Here is a 16,470-nt window from a genome sequence, read left to right as displayed (position 1 = left end):
ATATATATCGTATAGCTAAAGCTAGGGTTTTGGCTTCGTAAAAGTTTTGTTCTTGCGGATGATACTTCTCCGAAATCCAATCTTTTTGGTTTCGAATCGGTAATCGGATATCTTCAACCATTCTATTCGCTTAACAATTCCAAGAGATCGAGGTGGTATCAGGATTCTAAGGTCTAAAATGGTTTTATTCATCTGTTAACCCTTGTATACACTGAAATGAATCTTATTCTCAAGATTATAATTCGTGTCTCTTGCGTATCGTAAAAGTCTTTCTTGCAATTTTTCATCTGTAGGGAAGTTATGTACTCGAGAGGTGGCAATGCTTACGGCCAACAACAGCAACAACAACAGCAACAGCCGTACGCTTCTCAATCTTCATACGGTGGTCAAAATGTAAGCTTTTTGTTTGGGTGTAATTCTGCGGTATTATTAGTTTACAGTCTCAGCTAAATATATATGGGTTTTTCCTATTGAGAATCTTCATATTTTATATGGTCCATGAGGTAGTAGTACAACTCGTTTGTACTGGGTATGAGAGAATTATTGCTGTAGATGTTACATCTTGGAGTTTCTAACCGTAATTTTGGAGAGAACTAGAGAGGTAAATAATCATGAAGTCCATAACCAGAAACAGGGGACCAACATTTCACTAACAAGACATTCAAGCACTATTAATTAGAATCTCCATGGCTGTGAATTGACATTTTATTCTATTTGACTTAGCAGTGAAATGATACCTAGGCTGGCATTAGCAGTGATATGTCTATGCAACAGTTTGTGTTGAGAGACTATGTTGTCATCACTTGCCACAATCAGATTCCCAAGTTATCTGGGAACCTCAATAGTCTGTTCTGTTAACTTCAATCCATAATGGGAACATGAAACCATTTAATACAACGCTCCTCGCACAAGACATTTAGAGAACAATGAGATATAACCTTGATGTCTGTAACCGGGCAATTGAATGATATCAGCGGAAATAGGCAAATAGATGTCCGGATAGATTGTGTTAAGAGATAACGAATCTTATCATATATGGATCATATATAATAAATTAACTCCCAAAATATTGTATGTATCATTTGGATAAGTACCTTTTGTCTTGCCAATTTATAGAAGTATGTTGTTTGTAATCATATTTCCTCCTGCGAATCCACATAATGTATTTTTTTTTTCTATTTTCTTTTTTAATTTGTTCCGTTTTTTGCAGTTGGGACATCCATATACTAGCAGTTCAGTTGGAGAACACGATGGGGGCTCACAGCTACCAACTTCTTCTTCTCGGCATTTACCAATGCTTGGGGGGCATCTTGAATCAGATGTTGGTGGGTATAGGGGTCATTCCTCTTCCGGAGCCCATTATGGAGGACAATATGGTAATTTGTACGGTTCTGCCTCATTGAGTAATGCCCATCAGGTACGCTGTTATATAATATTATTTTTTGTTTCTCGTGTATTGTTTTCCAATTCTTCTCATAGCTTCTGTTATGATAGAGCACAAAGGGTATCAGAATTCATGCTGAGCGGTAGCTTCACTAAAATTAGGGAATTTTATTGATCACGTTTTTCTGTTGATCCAATGTTTGTGGATCTTGACACAATGTTAAAAATATCAATAACTAAAAAAATTTATTTAGTTATCATTGCCTGGATTTGTTCTGTGTGTAGAATTTTGTTTTTATAAATATATCTTCTTTTTGTAGTGAAGTCTCCTAGTCCAAAACGAAACAAGGGATTAATTATGATTCACCTCAAACTGGTGCAGTGCTAAGGTTACTTGTCATGGTTGTAAGATATGAGGGTTCTTGATAAGTCTCCTTGGAAACAATATAACTTCAATGGTCTCTCCTTTATAAATACTCTCTGTTTGCTGTCTTGGCTTGAATTGTCATCATATTTGCTATTGGAATAAAAAAGTCAAAAAAAGACTTGTTTTGAGCAGGACACTAGTGCCATTTACCATATGTTATTCTATAATACCATTCACATGATTGTTTATCAGTGTGTTAGTTAGTTGCCTGAAAGTTGTTTACAATTTACTTCTAACTCATTTACAACTGGTTGTTCATAGTGGTTGTTCTGGTATTTTTGGGCCCCTGTTCAGTTATGACTTCCGATTTTGCAGGTTTCTTCATTAAGTTCCAAAGTATCTGGACCTTCTAGTATTCAAGGACGTGGTGCTTATGGCTCAGCAATACCAGACTCACCTAAGTTTAACCAAAATGACTATATCCCGTCGGCAACTCATGGATATTCTCACAAAAGCGAAAAAATGTTTTCTGATAAGATTTCAGATTATTCTTCTATGGACAGACATCATTACAGTGAACAACAACCTAGCTATGCTGGGAGGGATTTACACAATGAGTCATCTAGTAGATATGGAGACTCTAGTACTTTTGGTCAGCAGCGTCAGGTTTGTAATTAATTTGTTTTCTGTCCTTTAGTCCTGTTAATTGAATGTGCTCATATTTTTGTTACTTGTTACCTGCTACATGTTAATACAGGTTCTTTCTCAGCAACAGTTGGACATGTATGATCGTGTTGACAAAGCATCATTACTTAGACAAGAACAACTGCTGAAGGCTCAATCACTTCAATCTGTTCCTTATGAAGGGGCATCCAGGTACGATGAAAACATTTATAGAATTGGGCATTTTTAAGTTGCTTTAGATAGTAGTTATTGGTGTTTTTGTTCTTGGCCTACAATCTCATTGGCTTACGTTGGTGCTATGATGCAAGAGATTTTCAATTGTGAAGCACATGGCCCTATAGGACATGCTTTGGCATAGATCTTATTGGTCGCTCCTTTATTTTTTACTGCACTGAGTTAGCACCACATTTCTGGCAGACAAGCTGACTATCTTGCAGCAAGGGGGAGCAATACTCACAATCCAGCGGAGTTCTTACCTTATAGTGGAAGAGTAGATGCCGATGTTCGCAATATGTCGATGCTCAGCAGTTCATTCAGTGTGCAACCATCTTCATCCATCTTAGGGGCTGCTCCTCGGAGAAATGCTGATGATCTTGTGTATGTTCCAACTTCATTAACTCCAGGTTATGGTGTAAGCCTTCCTCCTGGCAGGGATTACGCTGCAGGAAAAGGACTTCGTGGCTCCTCACTTGAACTCGACTTTCCAAGTAACAAATTGTCACGCGGTGATCGTAAGGATGATACGAGTGCACATGCGCGAGGTCTCGACCGAGAAATTGATCGGAGGGAAGACGAACGTCGAAGGGAACGCTTGCGCGAAAGGGAGAAAGAACGAGAACAGGAGGAACGTGAACGTCTGCGTAACCGACTCCGAGAAAGAGAAAGAGAAAATGAACGGAAACGAGAAAGAGAACGGGAACGTGAACGTGAACGAATTGTGGAAAGGCGTGAGAAGGAGAGAGAACGAGAACGAGAACGTGTGCGTGAACGTAGTCCCACGAGAACCTTGAAGGATGTGAAGTTGCCACGACGAGATTCACCTCATCGTGAAGCTTTGCATAGGTGGATATCGATGTTTACTTCTTCTACACATCTGGTTCTGTTTATATAGCTACCTTCTACTAGTCTCCCAAACTAACATAGTATTCTGTCATGATGAAGGCTTCAATCACCTGTTAAAGAGAAAGCTAGAGAGTATTCCTGCAAGGTAAAAATATTAAATAACCGCATCAACCATGAATGATTACGAGGACTTTTCCTTGGCAAGAATCTCACATCTCATTTTAGCTTTCGGTGTTAGTGGCTTCTGAAATTTGTCCCCTTTTAAGTTGTCCAGGACCGTTGTGTTCTCTTTTCTCATTATATGAATTTCATAGGCAATTCTTCTGAAATTATCCTTCTCCATTTGTCCACCTTGGACTGCTCTTGGATCTAAGCTCCTGAAGAAGTTCCTGCAGTTCATTGTGTTTCTTTTTTGCCTATGTTGGTTGTGTTTCCTTCCATGACTCCATTTTTTGAACCTTCACATTTGGGTATTTCCCACTTTGTGGAACTATTATCTGGAGTTCCATCCTTTCCATTCCCTATTGTGCTGACAATTCCCTTTTATGCCTTGTCTCTATTTTTCTCCGAACAAGTTTTCTTGTCCCATTTCCACCAACTTCATTGACTGTTGTCAATGTCATCTTCTTTTGGGCTTAACATGTTGGTTTGTGGCACAGTTGAACGAAAGGAATATTGGGAAAGAAACTTGAAGGGGCATTTCTATGTTGCGCTATTTTTTTTCAATTAGCAGTTGCTTAATGATTTCAGTAGATGAATTCAGTTTTCTTTTCACAATAGTACCTGGAATGATATTTCCAACTAAACATTTTCAACTGAATTATATTTCAAATGGACTTGTTGGTATCAATGCCTATTTAATATTGTCTACTGTGCAGATTTTTGCGTCCCGTTTGGTAGACATTGAAAGAGATTATTTGTCACTGGATAAGCGATACCCAAGGCTTTTTATATCTCCAGAATGTTCGAAGGTCTTCTAGATTTTCTCTCCTAATAACCATCTTGACCTTATTTGGTTTTTGTTCTGATGTATATTTTTGTTGTTGTTGCAGGTTTATGTGAACTGGCCAAAGGAGAATCTTAGTCTTCCTTTACATACTCCTGTCAGGTGCTTTAAGCTTTCAGTTTTTACCTCACATGAATGTCATTCTCAAGAGTTTTGCATTTATATATTTTTTTAGTTTTCTCTTAACTTTGAATTAAACTTGAGATTTAACTAATTTCTTTCAATATATGTTCCCTCAGAATTTTATTTTCTCTACGCCAATATGAAATTTATCTTAAAACTTCCGCTGTGCCTTTATTTTATTTTATTCTCGTCCTCCATCTTCTTGTGAACATGAGCTGGATTGATGAATATGTTTTCTGAAGGAACCTGCTTATATAAGTAATACTTTGTATCTATTGCATGGGCCAGTTTTGAGCATGGATTTGTTGATGAAACTGCGGTTGTGCCCAACGGTTCACCAATCAAGTTGTTAGCTGGTGAAGATCTAAAACCAGAACGTCGCTCTATTGTGTGGAATGCAAAGGTAGGCCATGGTTGAACAATGAACTCAGAAGCACATACCATGTTTATACAATGTGAAAGTTTCATCTAATATACTTGATACATCTTCGATAAAGAAGGGTATTTGTTCTGTTTATAATACTGGTATTGCCTGGTCGTCTGGTAAACTTTGTTTGTTCTACACATATTTAGTATTTATGGGTCAATGTTTACTGGTGGTCAGCTTGCTACATAGTATGAGAATAATAAAATTGCTTCAGATTTTCTAGTAAGGTTGATATACCAATAATCGTGTTATATTAGTGTTATATATGTTCCTCCCTTGAATTTGTCAAATTCTTGACAAGGATGCTCACTCTTTCTTCACTTGTTATATTTAACCCTTGCTGTTGTTAAAGTAGTTGGTTCATAGACTTTTGGCTCTTTCTGTCCTTAATTACCAATGAAACATTAAATTAGCTCTTTAGGAATGTTTTCTTAGATCTTTATTGATTGTAAATATTCTTGGTTTTAGATGAAATTTTTTCTTGTACATTGTAAATTCCATGGGAAAAACACTGCTGGCCTAGGGAATAAATAACCCTCTTAATTTTCTGTTTTTATTACTGAGTTCTTTGTTGATTTATACTGGAAAACATGCTTTTATCGGATTAAAGTCCTTTTTTTTATTTAGCTGTTTGATTTTGGCAGATAATATTGATGAGCGGACTCAGCAACAATAGTCTGGATGAGCTTTCATCTGAAAGAACATACAATGATCGTGTTCCTCATTTTTGCAATATGCTTAGATTTGTTGTTCTTAAGAGGGATCAATTGATGTACACCATGGGTGGTCCATGGGATCCTGTTGATGGTGGGGATCCATCAGTTGATGACTCCGCTTTAGTTCGTACTATTCTTAGGTCTCTACTTTGCCTTGTTCAGCTGATCTCCACTTATACTTGAGCCTTTTTTTAACTTGTGTAACACTTAATTCTCACTTTTTTCTATAGGTGTGCGAGGGATCAGAGCCAACTTGATTTAAGTAACTGCCAGCACTGGAATCGGTTCCTTGAGGTGTCCTTTTATTCTAGTATTAAACTCGTTTATTATTTTGTTTATGGGATTGATTTGAGGACTATTTTCTTAATTTACAAGGGAAGGCCAATGTTTTGGCAGGTTAATAGTAAATAGTGATTGTAGATTTTCTTTTTAATGTTGCAGCTTCTCTTATTTTAAAGGTTCTCTAATATAAGGTCTTCAAATGTGGAGGATAATTTTAGTTACGATTAGCTATCTGGGTGTCGTCATCTTTACTTATAGTTATCATACCAGTAAAGGGTGTACAAATGGCTGATTAGACTGCTTGAAGTGGGCTTGCTGCATTATTAGCTTTGCTCAACTATTATTATGCCTCTGATCTACTTGGCTTAGTTCTAACATGTACTTCCATTCTTTCAATTAGTATAATATGTTCCATCCTTTGATTACTTGTTTTAATTATCTTGTCATTCTGTTTTGAAGTCAGAAGGTAATGACTGATAACAGTTCATATTTATTATATAGCTTTTCAATTAAAGTGTTTATGATTTTTTCACTTCCAGATTTGATGATATGCTGTCTCTGTTATATAGTCTTTGCATGAGACATGACCATCTTCTTTGACTTTGCAGATACATTATGACAGAGTTGGCAGTGATGGCTTGTTTAGCCACAAAGAAATCACTGTTCTGTTTGTTCCAGATTTGTCAAACTGTCTCCCTTCAATTGAAGTTTGGCGAGACCAATGGCTTGCTTTTAGAAAGGTTACTTCTGAAAGAAAGTTGACCACTACCCCTAAAAAAGAGGTTGAGAACTTCATTGGACCCATGAATATTTTAATTTTGTGCTTATAGTGCTTAGATATAATAAGGCTGATTGGACATTGTTATATTCTTCTATACCTTATTGGTTTCTGCGTGCTTTAAGAGTTTAAAACTGTTCTTTATTCTTTTCGTATTACTTAAGAATAAAGTTTATCTCATTTGTAAAGTTAGAATTAACATTCTTATGCAACTAGAGTCAGTGTAAATGAAATATATGTCATATAATATATTACCATTTTCATGGCTATATGTTTGGTGCTCTTTTTTTCCTATATCCTTTCCAATATACTGCATGTTCACATTACTTTCTTTTAACTAAGTTCTGGAGTTTAATGTTCTTTCTCAAACTAATTGATTTGTATCTCTCTTGTATCAGAAGCCAAAAGAAAAGAATGATAGGCAGAGAGGTAATGGATGCATGTATTTTCTGCTTTTAAAAATGTTGTTGTATGCATACTGTACTCTTTCATTGGATTATAATTGTTTCAAATTTTAGTTAAGGGTGGTGAATCAACAACTCCTATACAACCTATAGAAGCTGACAAGCAAAAAGTTGGCGACAAGCTGAAAGAGTGTTCGACTAACAAAAAAGGGGACACCAATGAAAAGAAGGTTGAGAAAGAAGCAGAGGAGGGAGCTCTCATGAAGAACAAACTAGAAAAGGCTGCTGAAGTTGAATCTCCAGTTATTTTAAAGCCAGGAAAGAAGAAAGTTATAAAGCGAATAGTTAAACAGAAGGTCGTGGATAAGGATATTGGCGGGAGTGCAAGTAAACAGATGGCTTCCCAAGATGAAAAAGATGCTGAAGTGAAGGCTGTCAACTCGGGTATTTCTCTTCAACAAGAAGACACATCTGCTAAATCAGCGGGTGTCAAAACTTTCGTTAGAAAGAAGGTTGTGAAGAAAACCCCAGTTGGAAAAAGTGCTGAAAAAGCTGAGATTTTGCAGCCTGATGCGATGATTGAGCCATCCAAGTTATCTGAAGATAATGTGAAAAGTGATGCTGGTCCAACTGTGACACCTGGAGATGCCCCGGTAAAAACGATTAAGAGGAAAATAATAAGAAGGGTGGTTAAACGGAAGGTAACAGTGGGAGAAGCCACCGAGAAAGTTTCTGTTACAAAAGATGACAGCAAAGAGGCAACCATAGAAGGAAAAAAAGAGACAGTGGCTTCTGGTGACCAGATGATTGTGGAGAAACAAGATAAGGATGTCGATACCAAAAAAGCGCATGAGTTACTGACCCCTGCGAAGCAAGGAAGGAGTAATGAGAAGCTTACAGTTAAAAAAAGTACCTCCGATCCAAAGACTGGCAATGGGAGTGAGAAGCAAAAGGCTTCTAATAAAGGGCATCATGTTGATAAGAAGGAAAAGCCAAAAGAAAAGGAGAAAGCGAAGGATAGTAAAGATAAAACCAATGGAAAATCAATCAAGGAGGTTTCAGAAAAGAAAAGGCTTGAAGAACCTCCACGTCACCCAGGCTTTATTCTCCGAACAAATGGCAGCAAAGATTCTAAAGTATGGTAATTTTGTAGAAATTTCAAGTTTAAACGTTCTTTCCTTATGCTTAACAAAGTTACTATTAATGTGTCAATTATTTATAATTGTCCTATTGTAGCTGAGGTCAATATCTCTATCGCTGGATTCACTTTTGGACTATACTGACAAGGATATTGAGGAATCAAACTTTGAGGTTTGTATATTTTGCAATTGGGCCTAGGACCATTCATAATCACTATTTTTATGTGTTCACCTACTTTGTTCTAGTTGGGATTGAATTTGAGTTATTGCTACTATGCACGGATGTTCGATGCTAGCTTATAATCGCTTCATCTGACCTTTGGTTGGACAGCCAAACAGAACTTCTGATAATATTTTTGTTCACCGAATTTTTGCATCTCACCAACTCAAAATATATACTTTAGTATTAAGGATAAGATAGCCAGCTTATGATTTGACATTCTCTTTCTTTCCTTCTACAGCTTTCTCTGTTTGCGGAAACATTGAGTGAAATGCTGCAATATCAAATGGGAAGCCGTATTCTATTGTTTCTCCAGGTTAATTTTGTTTTTTTGTTCTAATCTCATTGTATTACATGCACACGAATCGATATCGTTCTCATTAACATATGCACACATGAGAAATGGTTATGGTGTATAAGGATTGTATCCTGTTCCCATCGTTTCTCAGTGGATCTAATTTTAGTCCTGATCTACTTATCTTCATCTTGCCTATCTGTGTTTCTTTTTCTTTTTGTATAGCAAGTACGCATAAAATTTCTGAGGAAGAGGTACCAAAGGAAAAGACAAAGGGAAGAGAATTCAAAAGAAACTGACCAGAAATCATCAGAAAAACGTCCAAAGACTGATGATTCTAAACCTGCTAAAGTAGATGCAGATGGTGAAGCTCATCCGGATGAGAAGAGTGTTCCTAAGGACACCACTCCCATTGATAATGTAATGGGTAATAGTGAAGAAGATCCCAAGGAATATGATGATAATGCAGAAGAAGATCCAGAAGAGGATCCTGAAGAGGATCCTGAAGAAGATCCTGAAGAAGATCCCGAAGAGGATCCAGAGGAGGATGAAGAGATGCAGGAATGCAATGCCGAAAACAACTTATCAAATCAGGCAAGGGTTTTCATTATTGCCTATATTTTGTTTATGAAGTTGTTATGTATGTTTGTATTTATGGATGTGTATGTTGTTTAGCATCCTAATACAATTTCTTAACTAATAATTCTCTTCTATACTTGAGTGAGATTGCAGAATGCCAGTTTCTTTTTATTATTATTTTGTCTTCATAAGACATCTAAAATAACTCAAGGATTCCTACTTCATATCATTTACAGGAAGATGCTGAAGTTCTCAAGAAAGATGAAGACTCTATTGTTAAACCTGAACCAGTGGATAATCTGAAAGATGAAGCCGGAAGTTCCAAGGAAAACCAGGACATAAAGCCCATAGTACATTCTTCGAATAAGGAAAAGGTAAAAATAACAAGCGATTAAACACCAAACAAACCACTTTATTTATTGGGTTCATTCTTGATGCATTTTCATGTGGAGTGAGTACAACATTCTTCTGTTTGTAAGTTTTTTCTGTATATATATATTTGAGAGGCCTCGTCTCACAATACCTGTTATTTGGTTAACAATTTTATAGGGAAATGCTGTAGATGATGTGAAATCTGAAAAGGGGAGTAGTTCAGAGGAAAAAAAGTCAAAGCATTCTGAGATAGAAAAGCAAGTGACAAAAAATAAAATGGCCCCAGCTAGTGTTGACAAGGAATTACTGAAGGTGACTTTTATCACTTCTCTTGTGGATTATGTTCTAACTGGAATTCTGTTATAAATATTTTAAGCCTTTTTTTTTCGTTTTTGGGAAATCAGGCATTCAGGTATTTTGATCGTAACAGAGCTGGATACATTAGGGTAAGAAATTAAGTCTTCATATATAGGAGTTGATAATGAGTATGGATGGATGCCTTAATCTTTGTACATTTTTTCAGGTTGAAGATATGAGGTTGATAATACACAACTTGGGGAATTTCCTATCTCATAGGGATGTAAAGGTGCGTACCATTTTCGTTAGATATAGATACAGATGGATGGGATTTTGCGTAATCGCATTTCCCATATGAAAATTGATTTGGTTCAAGATTGTTTCTCCATCATGATATCGATTCTCGATTTGATATTATTGTGATTTTTTGTAATAATTTGGATGATTCTGTTGTCTATGATTGATCAGGAGCTTGTGCAGAGTGCACTTCTGGAGAGCAACACTGGGAGGGATGATCGAATACTCTACAATAAGCTTCTTGTCAGCAACAGATTCTGATGCAATTTGTATTGCTTGTTTTCTGCTTCCTTCTTAACAGGATATTTCTAAATAATGTTACATTTCTTTCTTTTGAGGCCCTATTCTAGATGATTTGTCTACTCTACTTTACATTTTTCTATTATTATTATTGTTAGTTCTTTTAACTTCAGTTATATTGGAGAGATTTGCAAAAATATGATCAGTTTGTTTAATGTTCAAAAATTACTTTATCATAAGAGTTTCTTCTCTGTATAATTCATTCTTTGATAGTTGATGTTTTTTAACATATATAGGATGATAATTATAATCTATTGTGCCATTTGTCCTATGCAAAGCAAATGGTTCAATTCGTAAGTCATCTTTTAAAATTACTTATTTATCCTTATTATTTTTATATATTTATATTTATTTATTTTATATATTTAAATTAATTTTATTTATTTAATTATTATATTTTTCTTATACATTAAATTTAATTAATTATTTTGTAATATTTTTTTATTTTTTTATTTAATATTTTTTATATTGATTTTTGAATATTTAATTTTGTTTTTTTATTTCGTTAAAAAAAAAATTTATTTAAAAAAAAAATATGAATTCATTCGTAAATCTTATGTAATGTTTTAAGTATTTTAAAATATATATTTATATATATATAATTAATATAATAAAATATTAAATATTTATATTTTATTAAATTACGACACACTTTAATATTTTATATATTTTAAACAATTATAATATAAAAATAATAATACTTTATATTTTTAATTAAATAATAAAGTAAAAAAATATATATTAAAAATTAATTAATTAATTTTATTTAATGATAAAAAAACTTAATAATTAAATAAAATAAAATAAATAAAATAAGAAAAATAGAGATAAATAAGTAATTTTAGGGTGAGTGAGGAGTGGGGTTAGTGAGAATGTCAGATTGTTGAGAAAAACACTTCCCCATATATAAAATTAAAATTTTTGTGGAGAAGATTATCAATTGTTTTTTTTTTTTTATTAAAATAGTTATTATTTTTAAAAGGAAGGAATGATAATTATATAAGATTTGTGAAGTAGAAGCTGTTGATATCCTTATTTATAATTCTTTTAAGTATCATAAGATTGAACATGAATTAAATATAGCTAATAGCTGATTCATGATTTATCATTAGTGTGTTTTGAGAAATCCATCCATTCCGATTATTTCTTTTTCTCTTAATTCTTTTTTGATTGAGAGCCTAGGAAAAGCTATGCTATGCTCTACCATTAAAATTATTTCCAAGGCTACGATAGTGGCAGAACACTAAGCAATTCACGTATCATTTTCTACGAACGACTTTTGATTTACTACCGTCCTACAGGCTTGACTTTTTATCGAGCTACGAACATGAGTAGATAGACGGCATAGTGGGGCTAAAGGGTTGCCTTTTCAATCCATCTCTGACCTCGACCACAAAAGGATATTTTCAAAGATAAGCTCCTAAACTAATTGTTTTCAAAAAGTAGGTTCATCATTGCACTATTCTATTTGGTAAAAGAATTTATGAAAATGGTAAAAAATCATCTATCAATAGAATTTATCTAACAAATTTTATGTAACATGGTTTACAAATTTGCCTTTTATTTATTTATTTAAAACATAACTTGTTTAAATCATATTTTTCATAGAATCGCCTTCTATTTTTATTTCAACAAAATGTGACAAAACATAGTTTTCTAAAATGTCACGCCATTATTATAACTTAAGTGAGTATTGGGATTAAAGCTACCAAAAAGCACACTTGCTAGGCTTTTTAATTTCTCCATGTTCTCACTTATAATTGTTTATTTATTTTGGTGGGATATTGAAAGTTATGGATGCCAATTAATTGTATTCTAGCAATTATTTATAAATAAATTAAAATAAATGTCAGTCTTTGGTTATAAAAAAAAGATCAACTCCACGTGGATTTCAAATAATGCTGAATTGAATGTGTACTTGCTCATAATAATATAAAATAAAATTTCTGAAAAAAACAAAATTACACATATATATTCTAATATAAACATAACATTAATAGTCCAACTATTCTTGGCTAGTGGTAGGCTCTAGCCAAGTCCTAAAAATAGGAAACAAATCAAATCTTCCAACTTTAAATGTGTTATATAACTTTAAATTAAAGTTAAAATCAAGATTCTCGAGAAAATTTGATTCTTGATTCGGGACTAAAAATAAATGTATTAAGTAATTGATTTTTTTTGTCGAAGATGTGACTAAACATCGTTTCTAAATTACCTCTAAGTTAAATTAGTACATGATAACGATCCCATACCAAAATAGCAATGGACAATTTAGTAAACCATCCTTACTAGTATACCACAAATTAATTTAACCCACTTACTATCTTTATCCCCAAACAAACCTTCAACACTATTGAAATAAAGGTGCATTTATTGAACTTCATGATGTGTAAATTTTTTATCTATGAATATTATTGAGGCATCGATAATAATTTCATTTTACCAGTGTTTCATTACATTCCAAATAAGATATTATTTAATAATTTTGTGTTACTCTTTTATTATTTCATTTCACAATTTCTCTATTTATGTCATTTTTTCCTTGTCATTCTTCATCGGTGTATTTAATGCGATATAAGGTTGTGATGAAATTACGAGGCTAAGTTTGAACTATGACAATTTGTAAAGAATATTATAACAAAAAAAAAACTACTATGAAGATTAAGCTTCAACTAGATATTTCATTAAACTATAATAAAAAATTCAATAAATCACATCTAACTCAATCTATAATATATATTAAAAGAAGAGTTACAATTACTTAACATATTTGGAGGTTTATGACATTATGACTTCTTTATTATGTTTAAGTTGAAGCTTAAGTTACAAGATGAGATACATTATAATTGTCAATTGACCACATATATAATTAATTCATTTCACATGTAACAACTTCTGCTTGACATATTCTTGAAATTGTTATTTAAATTTTTAGGAAAATTGTCACAAAAATACAATTAAGAGATTTTATTTTCATACAACTAACATAAAAAACAACCAAATACATTCCATCAAAACAATGAAATTCAATGGCTCTCAAAATCAACTCTCGAACACAAATAAAACAGATACTTTTAATTATTTTGAATCAAGTCAAAGAGAACTTCTAAATTATTAAATTGATACTAGATATCATAGCATATTAGTATGTCAATCACATAATTAAACCCAAGAAAAAAACAAATTAATACTTCATATTTTTTTTTTTTAATTAGGACTGTTTAGAAACATATTTTTGTTGTTTTTTATAAATTTAAAGGGAATATATTGTATTAATATGTATTTTTTTAAAATGAAATAATTTTATTAATTCATATTTTTCTAAAGATAGTTTATTATTTTTTTTTTAAAACATACATTGTCATATTGAGAGTAGTTTAAGCCATAAAAAAAAAAATACAGTCAAATATATTTTGAATCCCTTGAAGAACTTTGAACAAGATAGTCCATATAATCAACTTCTCTGTAAAACGGACATTTGTAGAGACGATTATCGGGCATTTGTAACGATTCCTTATCAATCAGACATTTGTAGGACGAGACAAGTTGTCGTCGCCGGTATTATATAATTCATGGTTTTGTGTTTGTTTTATTGTTGATTTAAATTAAATGATATAAAAATGTGGAATCTCAAATGGGCTATGTTGATTAAAGTTAGACAATATTGTGAATTGAAAAAAAAATAAAAAGATCTTAAAGAATAAGATCAATGTTCTAAATAACGGTGGCAATGTAGTACCTCGCGTCCTTAGGCAGTGACTCGGCCGGTTCAAATATTTTCGCTATATAAGTATAAATATAATAAAGATATTTTATATTTACTTTTTTTACCAAAATAATATTCATAAAACATAATACCATTTAAAAAAAATAAGACTACAAGTCTAATTAATCTTCTAAACCATCTATACATGTAAGGATGACAATGGGACGATTCGGGGTTGGGAATGTATTTATCATCCCTGCCTCGTTTTTATTTTGGAAATTTTTTTAATATCATTCCCGTCCCGTTTGGTTTGGGAGAATCCCACGGGACACCGTTAATAAAATATTTTAACAAAAAATAAAATAAAAAAATATGCAATAAAATTATATAAATAAATTTTTTAAAATAATATATATTGTAATATATTGAAATTTTATATTAAAGAAATAAACTTACTATTATTATAAAAATATAATGAATAAATACATATATTGATGATTTAATATATTTAATTTTGTTTATAGTGTTCGGGGCAAAATCGGTGTGAGATTGGGGCAGAGCGAGAGACACAAATATCATACCCGTCCCATTCCCGTTCAGTTTCGGGGGAAAACCATCCCAAAATGGGTAATTTGGTTCGGTTTTCACGGGATGATTTTAAATTGTCATCCTTATATACATGCACCATCAACTATATTCATAATTCTCTCATTACCAGACTCAAAATCAACATTTTTTTCAAGTTCTTCATATGATGTATCTAAATTCTCGTCAAATTCTCCAATGGTGATGTCTCTTCACTTCTCCTTGGTTTAAGTACTTCGTATTCTCCGAAGTCTCTACTATCATTTTCCAAATAAGTTCCAAAACCTGACTCGACCTCATCTTTAACACCAACCTCGAAAAATCAATCTTGAGCTTCACTAGTTTGAGAGCATAAAATCAAAAACTCCACCTATTTCTCTTTTATTTTCTTCTTTATAAGATAGTTATTGAATTTCACATATACTATATTATTCAACTAGAAACTATAAATAATAAACAGATTATACAACTATTAATATTAAAATTAATTATTTATAAACAATAATTAAAAATATATATATATATAAATAATTAAATCGCTAATGTAGAAAAAAGTCGTGGTCCAGTATGCTCATTAAAAGTTTTGTTTTTATTGTCTTAACTATGCTAAAATATCTATGCCTTCATGTGGAATGCATTAAGTTTAATATTATTTTTTGACTTATTCTTGTCAAGGAGATGCTTACAAATATATATATTTTTTTCATCCCATTTTCAAAAAAAGTTGTTCACAAGTCAGATTTGATGTGATGATTATAAAAAAATCTCTTAAATGCGTTGTTCGGTTAATTGTGCAAATAACCATTTCAAAATATTTTGACGAAATTATTCCGTTGCGTAACGCAAATGACAGATCATATCGCAAAGAAAAAACCTGTGAAAAGTCCAAAAAGATCGTGTCCTTCGCGTGACGATCGTACCATTTCGCGTTACGCAACAGGGTAATTTCACCGATTTTCCCTTCGCGTGACGATCATACCTTTCGCTCTATGCGACGGGGATAATTTCGTCTGAATATTTTAAAGTGGTCATTTTCGCAATTAAATGACAAACGCATTTAATACTTTTTAGGGTCATTTCGTCAAATTTTCCGATTTTATCATTTTTAACCTTCGTTTACAAACATCCTAAAGTGTAGGATTACTACCATTATTTATTGAACCCATTATCATTTTTTTTAAAGTGACAAAAAAGTTTTAAAAAATTATTATCAAAACATTATTGTTTTTATACATTTAAAATTTATTTTAATCATGGTTTTGTATAAATATTAAGAAAATCACTTTTTACTTTATTTAATTATAATTATAAAAAGATAATTGTGTTTATAATGATAAACTATAAAACAACCTTTTCAAATAATACTCATTTATGTCATTGTAAAATTTGAATGTTACATGATAATATTATTCTTCATTCAAGCTTCCATTTTTCTTAAGCTCTGGATT

The 16,470-nt window shown here is 32.5% G+C and overlaps 1 protein-coding gene across 2 annotated transcripts; it reads left to right on the top strand.

Moving 5' to 3' along the window:
• On the top strand, nt 1–10,910 carry LOC124936289 (protein SHORT ROOT IN SALT MEDIUM 1). Of its 2 annotated transcripts, none has more exons than XM_047476778.1 (23): nt 1–171; nt 294–393; nt 1,211–1,417; nt 2,126–2,416; nt 2,508–2,626; nt 2,852–3,496; nt 3,596–3,641; nt 4,375–4,467; nt 4,549–4,604; nt 4,914–5,028; nt 5,697–5,908; nt 5,999–6,062; nt 6,659–6,832; nt 7,230–7,257; nt 7,347–8,368; nt 8,469–8,543; nt 8,833–8,907; nt 9,112–9,480; nt 9,702–9,839; nt 10,015–10,149; nt 10,242–10,283; nt 10,361–10,423; nt 10,603–10,910. In XM_047476778.1, exons 2-23 carry the CDS (start codon nt 301–303, stop codon nt 10,690–10,692), a joined length of 4,152 nt encoding a protein of 1,383 aa, XP_047332734.1. In that variant the 5' UTR covers nt 1–171; nt 294–300; the 3' UTR covers nt 10,693–10,910. The 2 variants fall into 2 exon arrangements, with proteins under 2 accessions (XP_047332734.1, XP_047332733.1); XM_047476777.1 differs by having other exon boundaries at nt 7,227–7,257.
• Nucleotides 10,911–16,470: the final 5,560 nt, after the last annotated feature.

The sequence above is a fragment of the Impatiens glandulifera genome, chromosome 4 (assembly GCF_907164915.1).
Source record: "Impatiens glandulifera chromosome 4, dImpGla2.1, whole genome shotgun sequence".
In the NCBI taxonomy this organism is placed as follows: Eukaryota; Viridiplantae; Streptophyta; class Magnoliopsida; order Ericales; family Balsaminaceae; genus Impatiens; species Impatiens glandulifera.
Note: the sequence above shows the minus strand (reverse complement) of the source record. Positions and strands in the feature narration are given on the sequence as shown.